The sequence below is a fragment of the Centroberyx affinis genome, unplaced genomic scaffold (assembly GCF_046629955.1).
Source record: "Centroberyx affinis isolate AG114_WGS23_722 - 3 ecotype Tasmania unplaced genomic scaffold, CSIRO-AGI_Caff_v1 ptg003711l_1, whole genome shotgun sequence".
NCBI classification, from domain to species: domain Eukaryota; kingdom Metazoa; phylum Chordata; class Actinopteri; order Beryciformes; family Berycidae; genus Centroberyx; species Centroberyx affinis.
Window position 1 is genome coordinate 197294 of NW_027281601.1, and position 20420 is coordinate 217713.

The 20420-nt window shown below is 43.8% G+C and overlaps 1 protein-coding gene across 3 annotated transcripts in view; it reads left to right on the forward strand.

Moving 5' to 3' along the window:
• Positions 1-20420, forward strand: part of elmo1 (engulfment and cell motility 1 (ced-12 homolog, C. elegans)) — a 69488-nt gene that overhangs the window by 13036 nt on the left and 36032 nt on the right. The window contains exons 3-16 of one of the 3 annotated variants that reach the window (XM_071540747.1): positions 846-886; positions 1197-1269; positions 1395-1445; positions 1694-1863; positions 4722-4757; positions 6627-6726; positions 7833-7984; positions 8124-8202; positions 9518-9559; positions 9922-9972; positions 10556-10678; positions 11568-11696; positions 13218-13322; positions 14616-14724. In XM_071540747.1, the coding sequence (XP_071396848.1) occupies positions 846-886; positions 1197-1269; positions 1395-1445; positions 1694-1863; positions 4722-4757; positions 6627-6726; positions 7833-7984; positions 8124-8202; positions 9518-9559; positions 9922-9972; positions 10556-10678; positions 11568-11696; positions 13218-13322; positions 14616-14724 (1261 nt within the window). The remainder of the gene's footprint in view (positions 1-845; positions 887-1196; positions 1270-1394; positions 1446-1693; positions 1864-4721; positions 4758-6626; positions 6727-7832; positions 7985-8123; positions 8203-9517; positions 9560-9921; positions 9973-10555; positions 10679-11567; positions 11697-13217; positions 13323-14615; positions 14725-20420) is intronic. The other 2 variants (XM_071540748.1, XM_071540749.1) reach the window with 2 other exon arrangements.

Genomic DNA, 20420 nt, shown 5'->3' on the forward strand with positions numbered 1-20420 from the left:
GCTTATTTCTCACTTTTTTATTCTCTAGCCTCTCCTTTGTTCACATTACACCCCCCTCTCTTATTCTGTCTCTTCACTGCCTCTCTCTCTCTCTTGTTTGTGCCCACTGTCTTGCTGCTATTATGTTCTCTTCTTCACTACAGCTTTCTCTCTTTGAATCTTGAAACAGCCTTCTCTCTCTCTCTCTCTCTCTCTCTCTCTGTCTCTCTGTCTCTCTGTCTCTCTGTCTCTCTCTCTCTCTCTCTCTCGCTCTCTCTCTCTCTCTCTCTCTCTCTCTCTTTCTCGCTGCCTAGGGGTAGACCCTATTGAAACAACAACAATACAATCAAATTATCCATGGTCCTCAGTATATCGTAATCGCATGCAGATGTTTACCAACCCGCTGCGCATGTGTGCTGGCGCGTGCCGTTGTGTGTATGTGTGTGTTTGTGCACATGCTGGTGTGCCTGTGTGTTTTTGAAAAGATTATCCATCCCAAACCATCCCAAACCATCCCAAACCATCCCAAACCATCCCAAACCGCTGACCGAGGGACACGACTCCACCCTTTTGAACTGTTTGAAATGCAACCTGGGCCGGTTATACAGAGCCAGCTTTCCATGAGTCGCTCTGCTGATCTGATCTGGAAGCAGTTTGGCGTTTCAGATGATGACAAATGAAATGGTGCAAGGGACCTGGTCAGCGATCCCACATCAGCACTCGGACAAGTAGGATAAATACAGGCTCCTGAAGAACGGTCTCTCATTGTGCCCGTCCTGTAATATAAAATAATTGTAGCCCACTGTAAGCTGAGTGTTGTTTTAGGAACTGGGGACGTGGACTAAATGTTTTGCTTTTCTCCACAGAAAAAGCCTCTCTCGGCCATCATAAAAGAAGTGTGCGAGGGGTAAGACTGCATGTGCTTGTTCTTGTGTGTGTGTGTGTGTGTGTGTGTGTGTGTGTGTGTGTGTGGGCATACTGTATGTGTGCCTTTGGATTTGAATATAATTCCAAGGACTTCTCGCAAAAGTCTCTCTCTCTCTCTCTCTCTCTCTCTCTCTCTCTCTCTCTCTCTCTCTCTCTCTCTCTCTCTCTCTCTCTCTCTCTCTCTCAGTGTTTGAATTCTATTAGCTGTATTTTACAAAGGATGTTCTCCACTTTGAATACCAAGCATGCAATGTTTTTTTCTACTTTTTTTTTCATCCAATCGCTTTTAGGTGGTCCTTGGGGAACCACGAAAACTTTGCTCTGCAGAATGCTGACGTGACAAATTTCTACATCACAGAAAAGGTTTGGTTATCTTTTTCAACTCCAGCTGTATGATCAATATGCAAAAAAAGGAAAAAAACATTCCAAGGTAAAATTATACCTTAAGTGCTTACTAAGAGGTGCTGTTTCCTGGCAATTCTCCACAGAATCGTAATGACATTAAGAATGGCTCAATCCTGCGCTTGACCACCTCTCCTGTAAGTTGTTTTTTTGTTTGAAATAAAAAAAAGTAAGACTTAAACTTTATGGACACACAGACAGATGCTGCTAATATGTGTATTTGTTGTATTCCTGAGGTGTATAGGTATGTGTGTCTGAGAGAGAGAGCATATGCATATTGTTTGCATTTTGTGTCTGTCCATGTGTGCCTTTCTGCCTTGTGACACCCATGCATCTCCCTCTTCCTCTCCCTCTCCCTCTCCCTCCTCCTCTCCCCTCCCTCCAGTCCCAGAGGGCAGCTCTGCTCCATGAGCAGATCCAGTCGTCCAGCATGGACGTCAAGCTGGAGGCTCTGAAGGACCTGGCCAACTCGTCCCGGGACATCACCTTTGCCCAGGAGTTCATCAACCTGGACGGCATCTCCCTGCTCACTCAGATGGTAGAGAGTGGAACTGAGTAAGTCCATCAGCGGCCTCCCTGTCCATCCGTCTGTCTCTCTCCAGCTGCTCCGGACTTCCTCCTTCCCCGCCCCAGTGTTTTCATCCCCTCACCATTGTTTCACATGCCTCTTTCTCTTTCTCTGATAGATATGATAGGGAACAGTAGGGTGATAGGAAGGATATGGATTTCCCATTTATTCCTTTAATATTCCACACATCCTGATGCATCTATGTGGATTCAATATTAGAGCTTGACTCAGGCTCCCCAAGGGATATATCCTTTTGTGATGCCAAACCCAACTAATGCCTGAAATTGCTAATTAATTTCAATTGATTAATTGCCAACAGTACTATTTCTCAACAATATTTGTGAAGCCTAACCTAAAAAATTGAGAATTGCGTGAGAATTTCAGCCCAACCCAACCCAAATCCATCGTGGGTTCGGACATGAATGTCAAGCTCTATGTGATCAGGTTGTGCTTTAAAGTGTTAAACACACCCCATCTACACAGATCTGAGGTCAGCAAGAATCCAGCAGCTCTTTGGACTTGCACTGTGCATTCTGATTGATCCAGGCAGCTGACTGACCTGCTCTCAGTTCAGTAACAAAACTCGAATCATGGAGTCGAACTGTGTTTGTTATGGGCCAGAGAGATGGGGAGCGGGGTCCATCTGTCTTTGTTGACTAGACCATGATAGTGCTATTGCATACAGCTGGGAATAGGGCTTTGTACTGGCTCCTGACTGCCAAGCAGATTCAAAAGCTTACTGCCTGTGTGTGTGTGTGTGTGTGTGTGTGTGTGTGTGTGTGTGTGTGTGTGTCTGTGTGTGTGTGGTGGGGGCCTTGGAGACCGTCTCAGCTGAAGGTTACAGTGAGGTCAGATGTTTTTCGCTGAGGTGGAATTTCTCAGCCGTGATGCTAGGGGGATGCTGTGTGTGTGTGTGTGTGTGTGTGTGTGTGTGTGTGTGTGTGTGTGTGTGTGTGCGCCTGTAGCATGCTGTTATGCCAGCCAGAGTCAAAGCCCAGAGGAGAATTACAGTGGGAGTGCACACACACGCACAAACACACACACACACACACACACACACACACACACAGCAAACTGGCAGAGAGGGCAGCAGCAGCCAGCCGTCCAGGACGCACTCGTTTTCTGCCTCATGCAATTCTCATTATTCATCCCTTCTTCCTGGGGAGAGACGGGGCAGTTTGAAGAATTGTTTGCTTGCATATGAAGCCGCTGCCTGTTGGTTCCAAAGACACACTTGTGTTGTAACCCCACACTCACACAAGGTCAAATGTGCTTCTGCTTCACTAGAGTCAGAACCCTCACTGGCGCGGAAGACCCAAACACTTGTGTACTAGACACAAACACACACTGACGGACTCGGTTCCTGTCCGTGTTATGACTCTGAGAGCCCATTACACCAGCAGTTAACACCCCAAAGGAACTTTTAAAGGATTCTTTGTGTTCCTTCATGCTCCTGATCCACGGGTATACATTGTTTTTGCCGTTTGGAGCCTATGGGTTCAGATTCCGGTCAGATATTTAATGTCTGCTCTTCAGCAGAAACCACTAAATGACTTCCTATTTCTGGGTGTGGGACAGCAGGCCCCTCTAGCATTACATACATCATACATTTCTACTCTTTGACAGGAAATCGTTGAAGCCTCTCCTCCTTTTTGCATATAATGTTCTAATTAGCAAATATTTGACTCTGTTTGATCTTTCTGCAAGGAGCCGGGAGAGGGAGAGGGAGGGAGAGAGAGGAGAGGGAGAGGAGAGGGAGAGGGAGAGAGGGAGGGAGGGAGAGGGAGGGAGAGAGAGGAGAGAGAGGGAGAGAGAGAGAGAGGGAGAGAGTGAGGGTGTGTATGTGTGCTTCTGTTATGTTTCATCTCAACAAAAGGAGCTTATGAAACACAGATACACACATAGGTATCTGTGTCTGACACACACACACACACACACACACACACACACACACACACACTCATCAGCATGTCTGCCAACCAACTTGATGTAATGTAATTATTCAAGAGGCTTAGTGCTGAAGACTCTTGAGAGCAAAGAAGTGCTGTGATCTAATGCTTCACCCGGCTGTGTTGTATTGTATTCATGTTGTTGAGCTTTCTGTGGAGATGACTTGGCTGCTGCTGCCTAATTGGGCTCCAAAAGTCAAAGTCAGATATTGCCCTCTACTGGCTAAAACCTGGAACAACCATTTCTCCATGTACTTGCTGCACAGCAGTTCAGGAGGTACAGTGCAGCTTCAACTAGCTTATCAAGAAGGGTGGTTATTTATGAAAACATAGGGAAGTGCTTTACTGTTTCAAGTGAAATTCAGCTGAAGTAATTTTTTTTCCTTGATGAATGAAAGTGTTGTTTGGTCATTTCTGTGCACTGTCATCATTGCAAGCCAAGCTTGCTGTGTGTGGACCAGTAAGGTTGGTTGACTGTGGCAACAAACTGCTTTTTCAACTATTTCTGCTTTGCATGCTTTCAGTGTCTGTGAGTTACTGGTTAAAAGTCCTTTATAACTACTATCAACCTATTTACTCTTACTTAGTATAAACTTTATCACATCAAAGTATGAAAATAATTTTCTGTTGAATGAAATGTTGACATTTAATCCATTTTACTTGTCTCTTTAAGTATATACAATATGAAATAATTTGTGTGATGTTTAATAGTTTGGCATGCAAAGTTGTAGCCTGGACAGTTCTTGTGATGGAGTCTGGTCTCATTTTCAAGGATGTTTACGCATTAAACCTGGAGGAATGTGATGTGTCTTGTTCCCTGCTCTGTTCTGGCTGAGACTGAAAGGTTTCGTTGTTTGTTTCCCACCTTGACACCAAAGTTTCTCAAATCTTTGCAGGCGCTATCAGAAACTACAGAAGATTATGAAGCCCTGGTAAGCCCCTCCCCTTTCCCCCGGCCGGGTAACCTCATTGGCTCTGTGCTCTTCCTAACCTGCTGGCCGAGTCTGCATGATTAAGACTCTGGCCCGGTGCCTTATGGGAACATATATATCTGTATTATATAGCCACTTACAGGCTTCCATTTTGAAATCAGTGTCTCTCTCTCATTTTTTGCATGTGGTTTTGGGCAGCAAGGTCAAATTGGAACTTTCTAACTCTGGTTTCTTGGGGTACACAAACTGAAAGAGGACCAAGATTTATCTCTGAAAACCACCTCAAATAAGAAATTAACATTTACCATGAAAGCTGTTAGAAGCTTCTAAACAAGTATCATTACTTCCGGTACAAGTAGTTGCTGTCGAAACTAAATTCTTGGTGTTCTTCACAAGGTGGTCCTGCTCTGGGTGAGGGGATTTTCCATGGCGTTAATAAGTTGATGGGCTTCCTGCGGGTCAGTTATTCAGCTGATCAGAGCGTTCCTCATTAGTTCACTGCACTCTCTCCTCATCATTAGCCCATCCAGTAGCCCTTATCACCATAGCTGGTAATGGGAACATCACAACATCCATCAGCAAGGTTTTCTTGACCACCTGCCTTTTGTAGTCTACCTCCCAAAGTCAAAATTGTAGGATTTCATGTTAGCGCCGTGTAGTGATCTATGTCATCTAAATGCCCAGTGCCATCTGCAAAAGCTTCCTCATCTCTGGACTACTAATTATACCATCTGACTGTTCACTAATCACCTACCATGCCGCAACACTGACCCATGATGCTCTCTGTTGACCCGCTGTCTCTGTAGGACTCTGTAGGACTTGTGTCACTGTCCTTAAAACCCATATCTCCAATTTTTACTTTTTTTTTTTTTTACTTTTTATCAAACTATATAGTCAATATTGCTCCACCTGGGACAATTAACCCTTTAGAAAATGCATTGTAAACTCTTAAATATGTGGGGGAATCAACAGGAACATTAACCAGTTTTTCCTCAATAACTGAAAAGTTTAGATGTTGGAGATACTTGGTTTTTGCTGGATACTGTTGTCTTTGGCACCGTTGCCATCTTGATTATAGTTCTGTAGCTAGGATGTCAACATTTGCACCTCAGCTTGATGAGGCTTAAAAAGGATAATTAACACATAAATGATGACAGGCTGAATATAAGTGCTAACAGTAACAGGCTCAGTGCAGTATAATTCTACAATGCCAAAATTGAACAGTAGGGGTCAGTATTGTAAAATGTTTTGGTCAAGTCATAGGATGCCGGAATAGTTGAGGCTCATTGAACAGTTTTGAATACAGGAATAACCCCAAAGTTTCTTTGCTAATGAAAACTAATTTCAGCTTTGATTATAATTCATAAATTATCTGAAAATTTCTCATTAAATATCTCCAGTACTGTACATGTCTTTTGGATACAACAGCTGTTTTACGTGTACCTTGCTTTGGCCTCCTGTGACTCTTGCAGAGTGACTGTTTCTTCCTGATATCTGTGTAGCTGCATGACGGCGCTCTGTACTGTAGCTCTCTGGTCCTGACTGAACGCCACACTGCTGCCCGGCTCCTGCTGGCCCTCCGACGCTCCCTGCTGTTTCTCCAAGACTGGGCTGTCAGCAAACCTCTCCTTTCCATTTCTTTCTCTCTCTCTGTCTCTTTTTTTCTCTGTCTGTCTTTTCCTCAGCAAGCCTGGTTGTGGCATTGAACCTCTCTTCTTCTGTCCCTGTCCACCTGCTCCCTCTACCGGCCGCTCTTTCCTCTTTCTGCTCCGAGCCAGCTTGGCTTTGCAGCTGTACACAACTCGAGGCCGTCAGCCACAGGGAGGTTTCCTATGGTCTGTGTGTGTCTGTGTGTGTGTTGTCTCGTAGCTTCGGGGACCTGCTGTCCTTCACTCTGACGGCCTTCGTGGAGCTGATGGACCACGGCATCGTCTCCTGGGACACTTTCTCAGTGGCCTTCATCAAGAAGGTCAGCCAAGCAAAAGGCTGTGGTGCTGCCATATGTTGAAAGGCAAAAGCTTTGATTTAGCAGCCACACAATAGCTGTGATGGCTTATGGGATAAATACCAGGTTGAGCACATACCTGCCACTGTTTTTTGTTCATTGTGACATTTAACAAAACAGTCAGAGCTCTGATACAGTCGTTAAGCCATCCTGTGGTGTTTTATGCTTATATCAAAGTAGTTTTATTTGATTTTCTGTATGATTTAGTCATCTTATATTGTCCTGCAAAGACAAACAACAGTAACTACTTTATGTGTTTAAAAGTCAAAGGTCAGGGGTTGGGGTCAGATTGCATGTCACCAAAAATTATACCACAAATGTTATTAAATGATATACAGTCCTCTTCTGCAGTAACAATACTTTTGCCACAACAGGAGATAAACTTGTGCTAAAATACTAAATAATGAAGCAGTGTTAGGTCGGAGGACTTTAGTGTTGAACTTTATGTGATAGACATGAAGGTAAGGAGTAGACGATGGAGAAAGTTTTGTACGTTGTGTTATAAATAAAAATTCCCTAATAAAAAAGCCCCTCAGCTTCAGGTATCATCTCTTCCACTACTGTAATGCTAACTTTTTAATGATACCAGAAGTAAAAACTGTATGTAGGCAAGCAAAACAAATAATCTATTATTATATTATCTATTACTACTAACAGATTGATAGCCCTTGATTCAGTAATCCATGTTAAGATTGCTGAACACATTCTAAATATTATGTGTTTTTATATGGTAATGGTGCAACGACACATTATTTATTGTTTTAGCATCATGATACTTTAGATATGAAATGTCACAACTAAGTCAAAGCACAGCTCTAAATTGGACTTTTATTTCTGGGTTCCAAAAGGATTCAGACATATTAAATTCAGTACACAGTTTTCATAAGTCAAAAATTGTCATTGTAGATTGATGTCTAAAAATCTACTGTCCACTGTCTGAATGCATTGCTGGAAGTTTTTTCTTAGCTGTCTTCAAGTAGATTCAAGTATGATTTCATTTAATAAAGTATTTGGAGTGTGTGATACAGAGTCCTACCCCAGCTGATCTCTCCTGCTCTGTCTCCATGCAGATTGCCAGCTATGTGAACAAGTCGGCCATGGACACGGCAGTGCTGCAGCGCTCCCTGGCCATCCTGGAGTCCATGGTGCTCAACAGTCAGGACCTCTACCAGAAGGTGGCGCAAGAGATCACCATTGGACAGCTCATCCCACATCTTCAGGGGTTAGTAGAAAAACCAGACTGGCACTCCATTGTGTGTGTGTGTGTGTGTGTGTGTGTGTGTGTGTGTGTGTGTGTGTGTGTGACTTGTGTTCAGTATTTATGCATTTAGTGTTGTTTTGTTTGTATTTTCCAATCCCAGGACCGACCAAGATATTCAGACCTACACTATCGCCGTCATCAACGCTCTCTTCCTCAAAGCCCCTGAGGAGAAGAGACAGGTAAGGCCACAGTATGCACACACTGCATACACACACTGTATGTGCATCAGTTCAGGATGCACTGAGCTTTACACTGGAGATTCACATGTTTAATCATTATGCATGTATAAAGATCATGGGAACATATTTACACTTCAACAATACTACAGCTTTTTACTCATTTTTAGACAACTTAATTCTCATATCAGCATTTTTTACTGTATGTAACTGTATATTTGGTGTGTTTGTGTGTTTGTCAGTTATCATGTCTATTGAGGTCTCTACAGTATACAGTAAAACAGTAAAATCTAGCAGCAAAGTAGTGATATAAGTGACTCTAAATGCCCCACCAATCCTCCTTCCCTTTCTCCATCTCTCCCTCCATTCATTTCTGCTCAGATGACATTTTTGCTCATCCATGCACTCACTTCTCCACTCATCTCTCTCTCCTTCTCTTTCTCTATCTCTCTCCCTCTCCCTCTTTCTCTCTATCCTACTGTATGTCACGCTTTGCCCTCAGCTAATCACATGATCCCTTGCATCAGCACCATAGGGTCCAATGGTGTGATTTGACATTAATAATGAATGATGCTAACTCACTGCTTTCCCCCAGCAGCATACAAATTTGAAGACACACTATGCAGGAACAAGCTTTACCGCACCACTGCATACATAGCATACTCATCCTGGTCAGTGCTACATTTACTGAGGCTAAATAAGCAAATTTTGACAGTTTGTCAATGCAGGCTGCACAAAACACATTGGAACATTGGAGGAGTCGGTTGATAGCAATTGTAAGCAACTTTATTGGGTTGTTTTAGATGATAAGTGAGCAATGTCTCCATTATCTCAGGTGCAGGCGTGTGTGGCGATATAAGTTTATGGCAGTCCGTTCCATTTCTGCAGAGAGGCAGTTTTACAATGTGAAGTTATGGGACCGCACCTGTTCATCATGTCAGCTACTTTTATACGTAGATACATCACAGATGACACATTTTAAAACAGGCTATGGGCTAATGGCAGTATAATGGTTTTCAGCTTTTCACCGTGTGTGTTTCTCTGTGAGTGTGAGTGAGAGGGACAGATAGATAGTCTGTGAGTATGTGTGGTAAGGAAGCGACTATCAGCAAAGCTGTCATTACGATCCCCCAGTCTCTCCGTTCTGCTGACTCCGATGCCTTCCCCCTCTCCACAAGTTGCACCACTGACAGAAAAATCTTCTTCTTTTCTTTTTTTTTTAACCCTCCTCTCAAACTCTTCCTCTTTTTCCACATTCATTCACTCACCCTCTCTCTCTGTTTCTGACTTTGTTTCCTCACTGCACACGATATGGTAGTTTGATGAGCACAATGTGGACATCCTTAATTGTCCCCTGACAGTAAGTGCACCCTTGATTAGCACCCTTTGTAGTATGCACTGTAGAAGATATCAGTTAGTGCATTAAATCTCCCTCTTTTAATTGAGTTCTATTTTGGGATGGCTTTCTCTTTTCTTTTCTTTTTTTTATGGCCTGTCACTGCGTACTTTGCAGTGTTGCAGTGGCAATGTTAGCTCTTTTTTTTTTTTTTTCCTTTTACCCATATTCATTTGTCATTTCAAAATAGAGTTTGGTCGGTTTGTTGTGACGTACTTGTTTTATCTTGTCTCATCTTCTTCCTACTCTCCCTTTCTCTCATCTTCCATGCTCTCTCTCTCTCTCTCTCTGTCTCTCTCCTTCTCTCTCTCTCTCTCCCTCTGCAGGAGATGGCCCATATTCTTGCCCAGAAACAGCTGCGCTCCATCATTCTCAGTGTAAGTCTACCTCATCATACCCTTCCCCTCTCCACCTCTCCACTGCATCCATCTCTCTCTCTGTCTGTCTCTCTCTGTCTCTCTCTCATTTCTCTCTCTCTGTCTGTCTGTCTGTCTGTCTCTCTCTCTCTTTCTCTCTCTCTGTCTGTCTCTATTTCTCTCTCTCTCTCTGTCTGTCTGTCCCTCTCTCTCTCTTCTCTCTTCTCTCTTTATCTCTGTTCGGGTGTATGCCTCTGCACCCGCATGATGCATGATATAAAAATGGAAAATGACACCTGCCACGATTGTGTAACTTCTCCCTCTATCTCACCTCTTTGGTTATTATCTACTGTACTCGCTCTCTTACACCTGATCCTCTTTTTCTTTTGTGTCTCCTCTCTTGTTTTGATCTTATTTCTCTCTCCCCTGTCCCCTCATCTGCGTCTTGCTTTCTAATCCTCTTCGCTCACTCCTTCTCACTCCCAAATCCCCTCATTCTCCCTTTCTGTCTCTTTCTAAAATCCATGTCTCCCCTTTCCACCCTACTCTACACCACCCTCTTTGCTCACCTAACTTTCCTTCCCCCCTTCCCTCCCTGGTGCAGAATGTGATCCGGAGCACCAAGCCCATCAACGATGAGATGGCCCATCAGCTGTACGTGTTGCAGGTCCTCACCTTCAACCTGCTGGAGGACCGCATGATGACCAAGATGGATCCCCAGGACCAGGTAGGGGCCGGGGAGGACACAGACAGGATTGAGCGATGGATGTAGTGATGGGTGGTTTGGATGATGGATGGATGGAGGGGTGGATAGATGGGTGGATGCTGGAAAGAGAAAAGAGGAAGATTCATTTCATCTTTGCAGCTAGTCAGAACTAGGGGAAACACACACACACACACACACACACACACACACACACACACACACACACACACACACACACACCAGTGAGATGTTGCAGATTGGCACTGTGCATGTGTTGGACCCCCCACTACTAGTCATTCTTCCTCCTAGAATGGCTTGAGCAAGTAGGAGGATAATAAGTTAACAAGATAAAATGCTTTGTCTCCATCAGCTCCGTTCAGCCTGACTTGGCTAGCCGTAGTGTGCTTGAGTGTCTCCATTAATTAGCAGAGCTATCCAAAGAACTTGAGGATGTGAAAATAAAAAATAAAAATAACAAGTGCATCTCACAAACCTGAAAAAAAACCTAACTTATTTTCAGCACTGGAGTGGAAGAACAGCAAAACAATGCAATGAATTTTATTGTTATTGTTTTCTCCCGGTAGCTTATTTTATTAAAGAGATATTAATAGCATTATGAAAACTAAAAACTTTAAAACAGCAAATACTCTTTTTAGAGTAAACAATCATTAATCTTTTGTGTTGTAGCTTGTGGCCAGGTTTGGACAAGTCTGGCAGGGTTTTGAAAACCAGCAAGGTTTGGCCATAAAGTAATAAGAACAGTGGAGAGGCTGGCTGTTGGCCAGATGGCCTCGGGCACAGCTAGACTCCAGCCAGCGGAGATGAGGCAAAAGTATTCTTCAATTATAAAATGGTGGATGGATGGATGAATTTATGAACAGCGCTTTAATATTCTTCTCTGTGTGTGCAGGCTCAGAGGGACATCATCTTTGAGCTGCGGAGGATTGCCTTTGACGTGGAGTGTGAGCCCAATAACAGCGGCAGCATCGAGAAACGCAAGTCCATGTACACCCGCGACTACAAGAAGCTGGGCTTTATCGTAAGTGTGTGTGTGTCACAGGGCGTCTAAATGTTGCCGTTCTCTGAGAACATTACAACGTTCTGGCTCAGGTGGCCTCAAACTAACCACACACACACAAACACACACATACGCACACACAGCCTCCTCAAGACTGAGATTGGTAAGGAAAACATGAGCTAGTCTGTCCACAGGGGACGGCTGTTAATTGGTTTAGAACAGAGATGATTGTCCTTCACTTGAAAATCTGCAGATTAGATTGTGTGTGTGCTGCTGTCTAGGCATGCCTGGAGAGATGGACTGTGAAAGTGTGTGTGTGTGCGTGAGTGTGTATGTGTGTATTAACAATACTTTTCTCTTACCCATCTTATTAAATTTCTTACTTATGCTTCTCATCTTTTCCTCTCTCTCCCTATTTCGTTCTTTTGTTCACTTCTGCCCCTCTCCCCTCTTTTTGAGTGTGCATGCTTGCATATACTGTATATGTGTGTATGTGTGTGTGTTGTATGCAGTGGTCTAAGTATAGCATGGGGGACTTATACTAAACCCATTGTGGCCTAATGTAAGCCCAAAGCTGTTGAGGGGGTCTTCCTAAGATCCCCCCATCCCCACTCCCACTGCAGTGTGCTCAGCAAAGATAAGGCCTGTTGGAGCGCCTTGCCTCCACTAGTGTGGAGAAAAACCACCCCAAAATCCCTAGTCCGCTTTCCACGCTAGACTGCTCGCAGGCACACACACACACAGACTCTCACACACATACGCACACACACAAGCTCATACCAAAACTCTCTAGATAGACCTTATCATTGGCAAGGTAATTTGTTTGCGTTCTAATGCCTCTGGGTTTTTTAAGTAGGGATTGCTGCACACACTGGAATATTATTGGTGTGTGTGAATGTTTATATGAGGGAGAGAGTATTTTTGAGATGTGTGTGTGCTGGGGGTGGGTGGGGGGGGGGCTCTGTTCCTTTTTTAAGTCTGGTTCATGTCAGGCAAAATTGCACAACTGATGAGCCCGATCCCAGTCTCCTCTCCGTTCCACTCTCTTTTTCTGTTTCTCCATCTCCTCCTCCTGTCACTTTTCTCTTCTCTCCATCCCTCCTTCTCGCCCTTAAAAATGCAAGGTGAGCTCGTAGTGAGTGTTACGTGTGTAGCCATGCGTTTGATGTCTGTTTGATGTCTGCCTGCATGCAGTATCTGGTAGGATCTAAGTATCTTAAGATAGCACTGGCAGTATCTATCTGATACTATAAGATACAGTGAGTAGATGTTGGGGGAAGTGGTAGTCTAGAGGTTAGAGAAGCGGGCTTGTCATTGGAAGGTTGTGGGTTTGAATCCCGAAATGGAAAATTCTGGGTGGGGAAAGTGAATCAGTAATACTCAATCCTGTGCAAGGCACTTAACCTCCAAATGCTTGAATATCTCTAAATAAATAAAGGCCTGGCAATATCTGTTTAAGTATCTAACTTCAACAATATCTCTCTCTCTCTCTCTCTCTCTCTCTCTCTCTCTGTCTCTGTCTCTGTCTCTTATCTCTATCAGAACCATGTGAATCCGGCCGTGGATTTCACCCAGATTCCTCCAGGCATGCTGGCTCTGGATAACATGCTGTACTTTGCCAGACACCACCAGGACGCCTACATCAGGGTGAGCACACACACACACACACACACACACACACACACACAGACACACGCAGACACTTTCATATGAGCTTATACCTCTTGAAGACACACACACACACACACATACTAAATGGCTGCAGCCCAGTGAGTCCTACAGTGTTGTTCCTCCTCTCCTCCCTCTACAAAAATTCCTTCTGTCCAGCTCACTCACCCATCTGTTCGTAGATTCTGGACCACACCCAAATAGTCTTTCTAATAAACCTGCATTTCTATATGTTGCCCGTTCTATACAATAGAAATGATGTAATTCAGTTCATTCTTTCAGTGTCGGTCCCAGAGTAATAGTGGAATGACTTAAAGCGTTTGTGTCATTTTTATACGACAGTCATCATGAATTTATACTCCTGGTAAATTGACTTATATAATTAATGTTCGCTCAACTGCAGGTGATTCTGTGGGGTTGGACGATATCCATTGGCTTTGGTGATTAGTGTGTGTGTGTGTGTGTGTGTGTGTGTGTTTGAGATTCCACTTGCTAATTCAGGTTAGTTATAAGCACTAATCAGTATCTGGCAGCTCTCCAGCACTCTGCTGTGATTAAAATTGTTTGTGTGTACGTGTGCGGTTGTGTAAACTGCACATGTGCATCTGTCTGACCACGCACCTGCAAATATGTGTGTGTGTGTGTGTGTGCATGTGTGCAGGCCTTATGTTAGCGTGGAGCTACCGGTCTCTTCAATTAGAAGTGAGAGAGGAGAAGGGCTCTGTCCTAATAGTGCCGACTCAGCCCTTATCAATGGACCGCGGCTGACAAAACACAGACTCAAATTTCCCAAATTAAACTGTCACCCGCTGGAATGATTGGGACCCTGATGGCCTCATTTATGCTGCACCACTGCCATCCACATAATTAGAGAGAGAATTCATTTATGTTTTTGCACTTTTAAGTAGGCAGTTTAGGGGTTCAAATCAGGTCAAATAATGACTGATAGGTGGTTTCATGATGGCAGTGTTTATAGAGAAAGGATGAGTAGACAATGTATCACTGGGGTGAGAATTTAAGGTGATTTGAATGTACTAAAAGAAGGTGAAAGTGATTCTAGTAATGTAATCGTATGTATTTCAGTGCAATAAATGCTTATTATTTGGGCTGCTTGTGTCAGATATTTTTCTATTCACACTGAGAATGACAGAGACAGTAAATTCACCATAATACATCATCAAACACTTTACATGTCTTCACTCCAGAGGAGATATTCAGTGCACAATGGTGGACTTGATATATATTCTTCATATTTCTGTTGTGTGTTTCCAGATCGTTCTGGAGAACAGCAGTCGTGAGGACAAGCACGAGTGTCCGTTTGGCCGCAGCAGCATCGAGCTGACCAAGATGCTCTGCGAGATTCTCAAAGTGGGCGAGCTCCGTAAGTCGGCATCTGCACCCAAACACACACCTTCCAGGCTCAACGCGGATGGCATTTCTCCTTAATCTCACTTTATCACATTATCTTCAGAATGAGCGTATAGACGGTGGAGAAATAGCTGAGGGAGTATTTTACCCGCAGAGACGCACACACTGTATAGTTATGTGCACAAAAACACAAACATGCGCACAAACACACTCACAAACTTGCACACAAATACACACATTCCCCCACTGTTAAGATGAAAGCAGCCTAAATTATCCTTAGTAATTGTGCTGCAGGGAGTTCATTATTTAGTGATGCCTGGCCCCCACCGAGCCCCCTCCCAGCCTAATATACTGCCTCTGGGAGGCTCACTGCTCAGGGAAGGAGATGCTGTGCCCACATCCATTCCAAATTGATGTGCCCTTTTCATTTGTCTTTTTTTTGTTTAAATGGGCAAGTTGGTCTCAGTTGCATGCCAGATTGACCCCTGGTGCTCTCTGTAGGGAAGGAGATGGCATTCTTAGTTCAATTTAAAACTGATGTGCCCTTTTCATCTGCCCATGTCTTTTTTTCATGGAGGAGTTGGACAACGGCTGCATTGCAATGCTCTTTACTCTTTGCTACCAATTGCAGCAAGGGCAATAGCCTTTATTCTATCCTGAAATTATATTGTCTACTCCTGTATCTTTGCCTATGGAAGTGCTCAATAGGATATCATCCAAATGTTCTTTTCTCCCATTTGCCCATAAAAGTACTGATAGAAGTGCTAGGCTAGGTTTCATTACAAGATAAGGACAGGCCATAATCATTTTTAAAATTTCTAAGCAATATTGTAATTTTGCTGTCCTCTTTTTTTTAATATGCTCTTATCTCTGCCAGACTCTCTTCTAATGCAAAATGTCTCCACCTTCCTCTCCGCCCTAAATTCTGAGCACACAGAGTTGGTGAAGACAAATGCAGTTAGATCATTCTTTTTACCAGAAAGCTGCTGTCCACACTGTTTTATTACACAAATGTGCAAACGGACTGGCATGGCTTCACCCTGAGAGACAGAGAGGGTGAGTGGAGGGTTTTGGGGGACAGGTGAGCGGGACAGGTAGGCGTTCGCGTCCCCTAACGGTGCAGTCTGACTCTGCGGTGCTGTTTGACGTGTGAACTGGAGAGTGCAGAGACAGAAAGCCTTGCTCTTTGGCTGGCAATGACCTTGCTGACACACACATGCGTATGCACACACACACACACACAGCTTCTAGTTTGACATGCTGCAGTGATCTGGCAGCTCTGTCACCCTGACTCGGTGTGTGTTTGTGTGTGTGTGTTATTTTTACAGTGTGTCTCGGGGCTTCACATTATTCAGTGTGTCTGTCTCATAAGGTTTTATCTGTCTTGAATGTGCAGCTCCACTGCTGATGCCCTTCTGACCCGCTCTTCTGGTGAATTGAAATTACTCCCAATCTCCCCGTCTTAGAAATACAGTTTTGACCTCAGGCACATCAAAACGCTGATTAAGTAACCAGACTTGTCCCAAAATAGGAAAAAGACAGCATCTTTATCTCTGCTGCTTTGCAAAGCATGTAGTGGAAGGCTTAAGCATTAGAGCTAAATCCCCAAGGATGAATGCCAGGCCATCATTTATAAATATGAATTTGTTTTTAAATGACTTGCCTGTTTAAATAGAGAGAGCCGAGTGCAAGTGTGGAGCTTCACATCATTTACTCATAATGATGTAAACAGAATATGCAACCAAACCTAGACCCTCTGCCCCAAAATATTCTGTTGTAACTAACCAGCTGTGATCCTCTTGGTTTTCATGATATACATTGCAATGTACAACATTTTCAAATGACTCTGATGGTGTTGGTGTATTATAATGAGACTGGACTTACCCTGCAGGACAGGATGCTAGTTGAATCATAGCAGTTGAATCATATCATGACCTTGATTCCTAGTACTGGGCCTTTCTATTCCCAATGGCTGTATAATGCCCTCTTTACTAATATACTAATATTTATGTTTGCATATGGTGCGTGTGTGTGTGTGCGTGTGTGTGTGTGTGTGTGTGTGTGTGTGTAAAATGGAACTGAGGGAGGACAAAAAAGAATTGGCAAAGTGAACCCATAATCTGCAGGGAATGACACATCTTTCTGTCTGTCTGGAGATACTGTATGCTGCCATAATGAGATCATGGTCTGTAATCAATAGCTCTGTAATGAACACTCCACACCGCGCGCACACACACACACACACACACACACACACACCTGGTTCAGACGTGATAGGATTCCCATTTACACAAGTAGGTCATCTATGAGAACACACTGGAAAACATTATTTGCATGCAAAGGAGATACAAAAACAAAAACAAAAAAACCCCCAAAAAAATCAGATGCAGCTAAATCATCAGGGACAGGAGACGAGAGAATATATTCAGATTTATTTATATTTACCGTGTCCCAAATCCTAATGTTCCCATTCATCTCTGTCACAAGTTCAGTAAATATTTACACACACACATATATATACACACACACACACACACACACACACACACACACACACACACACACACACACAGAGCATATTATGCATCTCATCCCTATGGGAGTGGGCCAAAGCGTCCCACACAAGTCATAAGCTGCATTGTCGTCTTCCCTTGTAGAGCGCTAAGTGCATTTTCATACACACTCCATTAGCCCTGCGTATATTAACACACACTAATGAATGTATGAGGAGGATGAATGCAATGTGGGGCAGACAGGTGTTGTAGATACTTAGTGAATAATGGCTGGGCATTAGTGGAGAGAGTGTGTGTGTGTGTGTGTGTGTGTGTATGAGTGTGGCGTCAAATGTGATCTCAGGGACATGACCATGCATTTCCCAGTGGTGAGGAGGGAGAGAAATGACGCTCGGTTCTACATTGACTGTCTGTCATCATTTAGTTGACCTTTTAACAGAGAAACAGTGAAATAGCCGGCGCTAATGAAGATGTGAGAGGGGTGTGTCTGTGTTTTGTCAACTCTGAAGGCGTGGTATTTGAGTCATAGTAATATTAGAGACCGTTATACAGTATCTCATAACATAACAAAGTGTAACAATGACATTTTGAATTCTAGCTGGTTATTTTTCTTCTGCACACATGGAAAAAGTCTCTATTTTTGTCCTCCAGTCTCCTCATTTGGAAGGTTTACAGAAATGATGAACACTCTTCTCCTTTCACAAATCAGCCTTGTTGCTGCAGCAGAGGTAAAGCGCTGCTATAAGAAGGTGATCCAGCCTTCTCGGCAGCTGTACCCTCTAAATGATTCATAGTGCAGAGCAAAACCACGATGCAGTCCTGCTGGTGGACACCCAAAACTTCATTAAACCACCTCAGAACGGAAGCACTCTGTAATTCTCCATTAAAAAGTCATGGTTGCCTTTTAAAAACGGTTTCTTTAAAAGCTGTCCAAACCCCTGGTGCAGAAAAAGAGTTCTGTTCAGCTCTTTTTTTTTTTTTTCCTCCTTTCCGCTCCACATCCATTTGTGGATAAAGATAGAAGAAAGAGACAGAGGATTAATCGTGACGGCGGTGACTTTTTAGTGGATCATTTGCTCTCCCCGTCTGTGTGAAATGCCAGTATGGCTCTGGCAGGGGCCAGGCGCTCTCTTCTTGTTTTCTCACGAGGATGAAACGCTGAGGGATTCTGGATTTGCCGGGGGCTGTTGAAGTTGCTTCTCTCCCCCGCTCGCCTCCTCAAGCTCTCTTTCTTGCTTAATTTTTTTTTTTCACTTTTATCACTGTTCTTTCTTTCGTTTTGGCTCATTCTTTGTTCTCTCTGGGTCTCTGAAGAACATCTGTCCCTCTCAGACTTGTAATCCTTTCCCATGCTGTCATGCTCTCTCTCTCCATCCGTTTGAATTTGATGGAAATGACACTACTACAGAAGCAAATGGCAACTTACCATCTTCATAAACAACAGAGCAAGCGGCTCTTTCCGAGCCACTCGACAGTCTGATGCCATGACAGATGTCTCAGTGCTCTTTCAGGGGAAAACAGTTTTTTTCCATTCCACTTGAACTTTTCCATCCGATCCTGACTTCAATTAACGACACCACAGAAAGATGTTTTGACATTTTTCTTTTTGAGATATTTCTATGCAGATTTGGTGTGGAGTGGGGAGGGGAGGGGGCTTGTTTGTGTGAGTCAGCTGTCAGTGCTGCTAGACTGGGAGGACACGACTGCCTCTCTCTCTTCCTTGTTGTTACCCTACCGCCGATCCTAAAAGATTAATTGTCCCACCATGTTCCTCCTGGAACACGTGGCTTAATGGAATCTGCATCGGTCAGGCGCCAAGCCGTGACTTGTCCGACTCCCCTGTTAAGCCGGCCCATGGAATATTTATGGAGTTATTTAGAATGGCCCGGCATGGTGAGTAATGGGCCTGCTTAGTGATTCACCGTGTGGCGTCTCTCCGCCGAGATGGAGAGCCGGGTGGTGAGCCACGACAGCTCTGGCCATGGACACACACATGCTAGCGCTCACACACACACACACACACACACACACACACTGTCGCCCTCAGATGAAACCCTGTATAGCTGCTGAAACGGACCACACACGGGCATGTACATGCACGCATCCACACACACACACATACAGGCAGGCTGGCAGGCCAGGACAGGCTCCAGACTGACAGTCTTATGATGTTCTTATATTCATAACTGTGTCTCCCATCAGAGAGCCATCAGCCAAGGTCAGAACAGAGAGCCATATTCGAGTGCTAGACAGCACCATGGACAGCTCTATCGCACAACGCTGCTCATCAGCGTAGTACACTAGTGCAATGCATCATGTGGAATAGCTCCATTTGGATTGATTTTCTATTTGGGTGTATTTATTGATTTTTATATTGTCTCTGTTCAAGGACAATATTAGCTTTTATGGGTTCCTTTTATTTAAGGTGTTCCAATATGGGCCTTGCGTCTGAAAATGATGACAATAGAGAGTTGTGATGTCCGAAAAATAGGGGTCGTTAAACTTTATCAGTCTGGGAACCAAGCCGAGCGAGTTCAGTCTTGTCCTCCAGAAGATGTTGCTACTTATCCATCTCTGGTGGCTCTCGCATTTGCCTTGCACTTGTTTCACCGTTTGACCATTGCAAGAAAATCTGAAGCCGTGTTTGTGTCTTTCTGTTTTGTGCCATAAAGCAATCCGGTAATTATATGAATGTCTGAATATTAAGGTGGTAATCAAATGATCAAATTCTACACAGCGCCTTTTAAACTATATTAGCACTAAAAATAAACAAGCAACCCATTTTGGGTCACAAACCATAGTTTGAGAAACAATGGTGTAGAGAGGGTAACCTACCTTATCAGTGTATTCTATGTAGGAACCATGTGATGTGTTTGGTTAGTTGAGGTTGATATTTTCTTAACCATCCAGTCACTCTTTTCTACAACAAAAGAGTGACTCTGTGTGTGTGTGTGTGTGTGTGTGTGTGTGTGTGTGTGTGTCTGGGTAGGTGGGTGGCGTAGGTGTGTGTGTGTGTTCATGTGTGTATATGTTGGAGCCCAGCAGGTGGTTCAGAGTCATCCAAACTCATTAACTGGACAACTCCCTCTGTAATGACATTCCTGTGATGCCTGCTGTGCCCAAAAAACACACAAACATATGCACACACACATATATATATATATATACACACACACACACACACACACACACACAC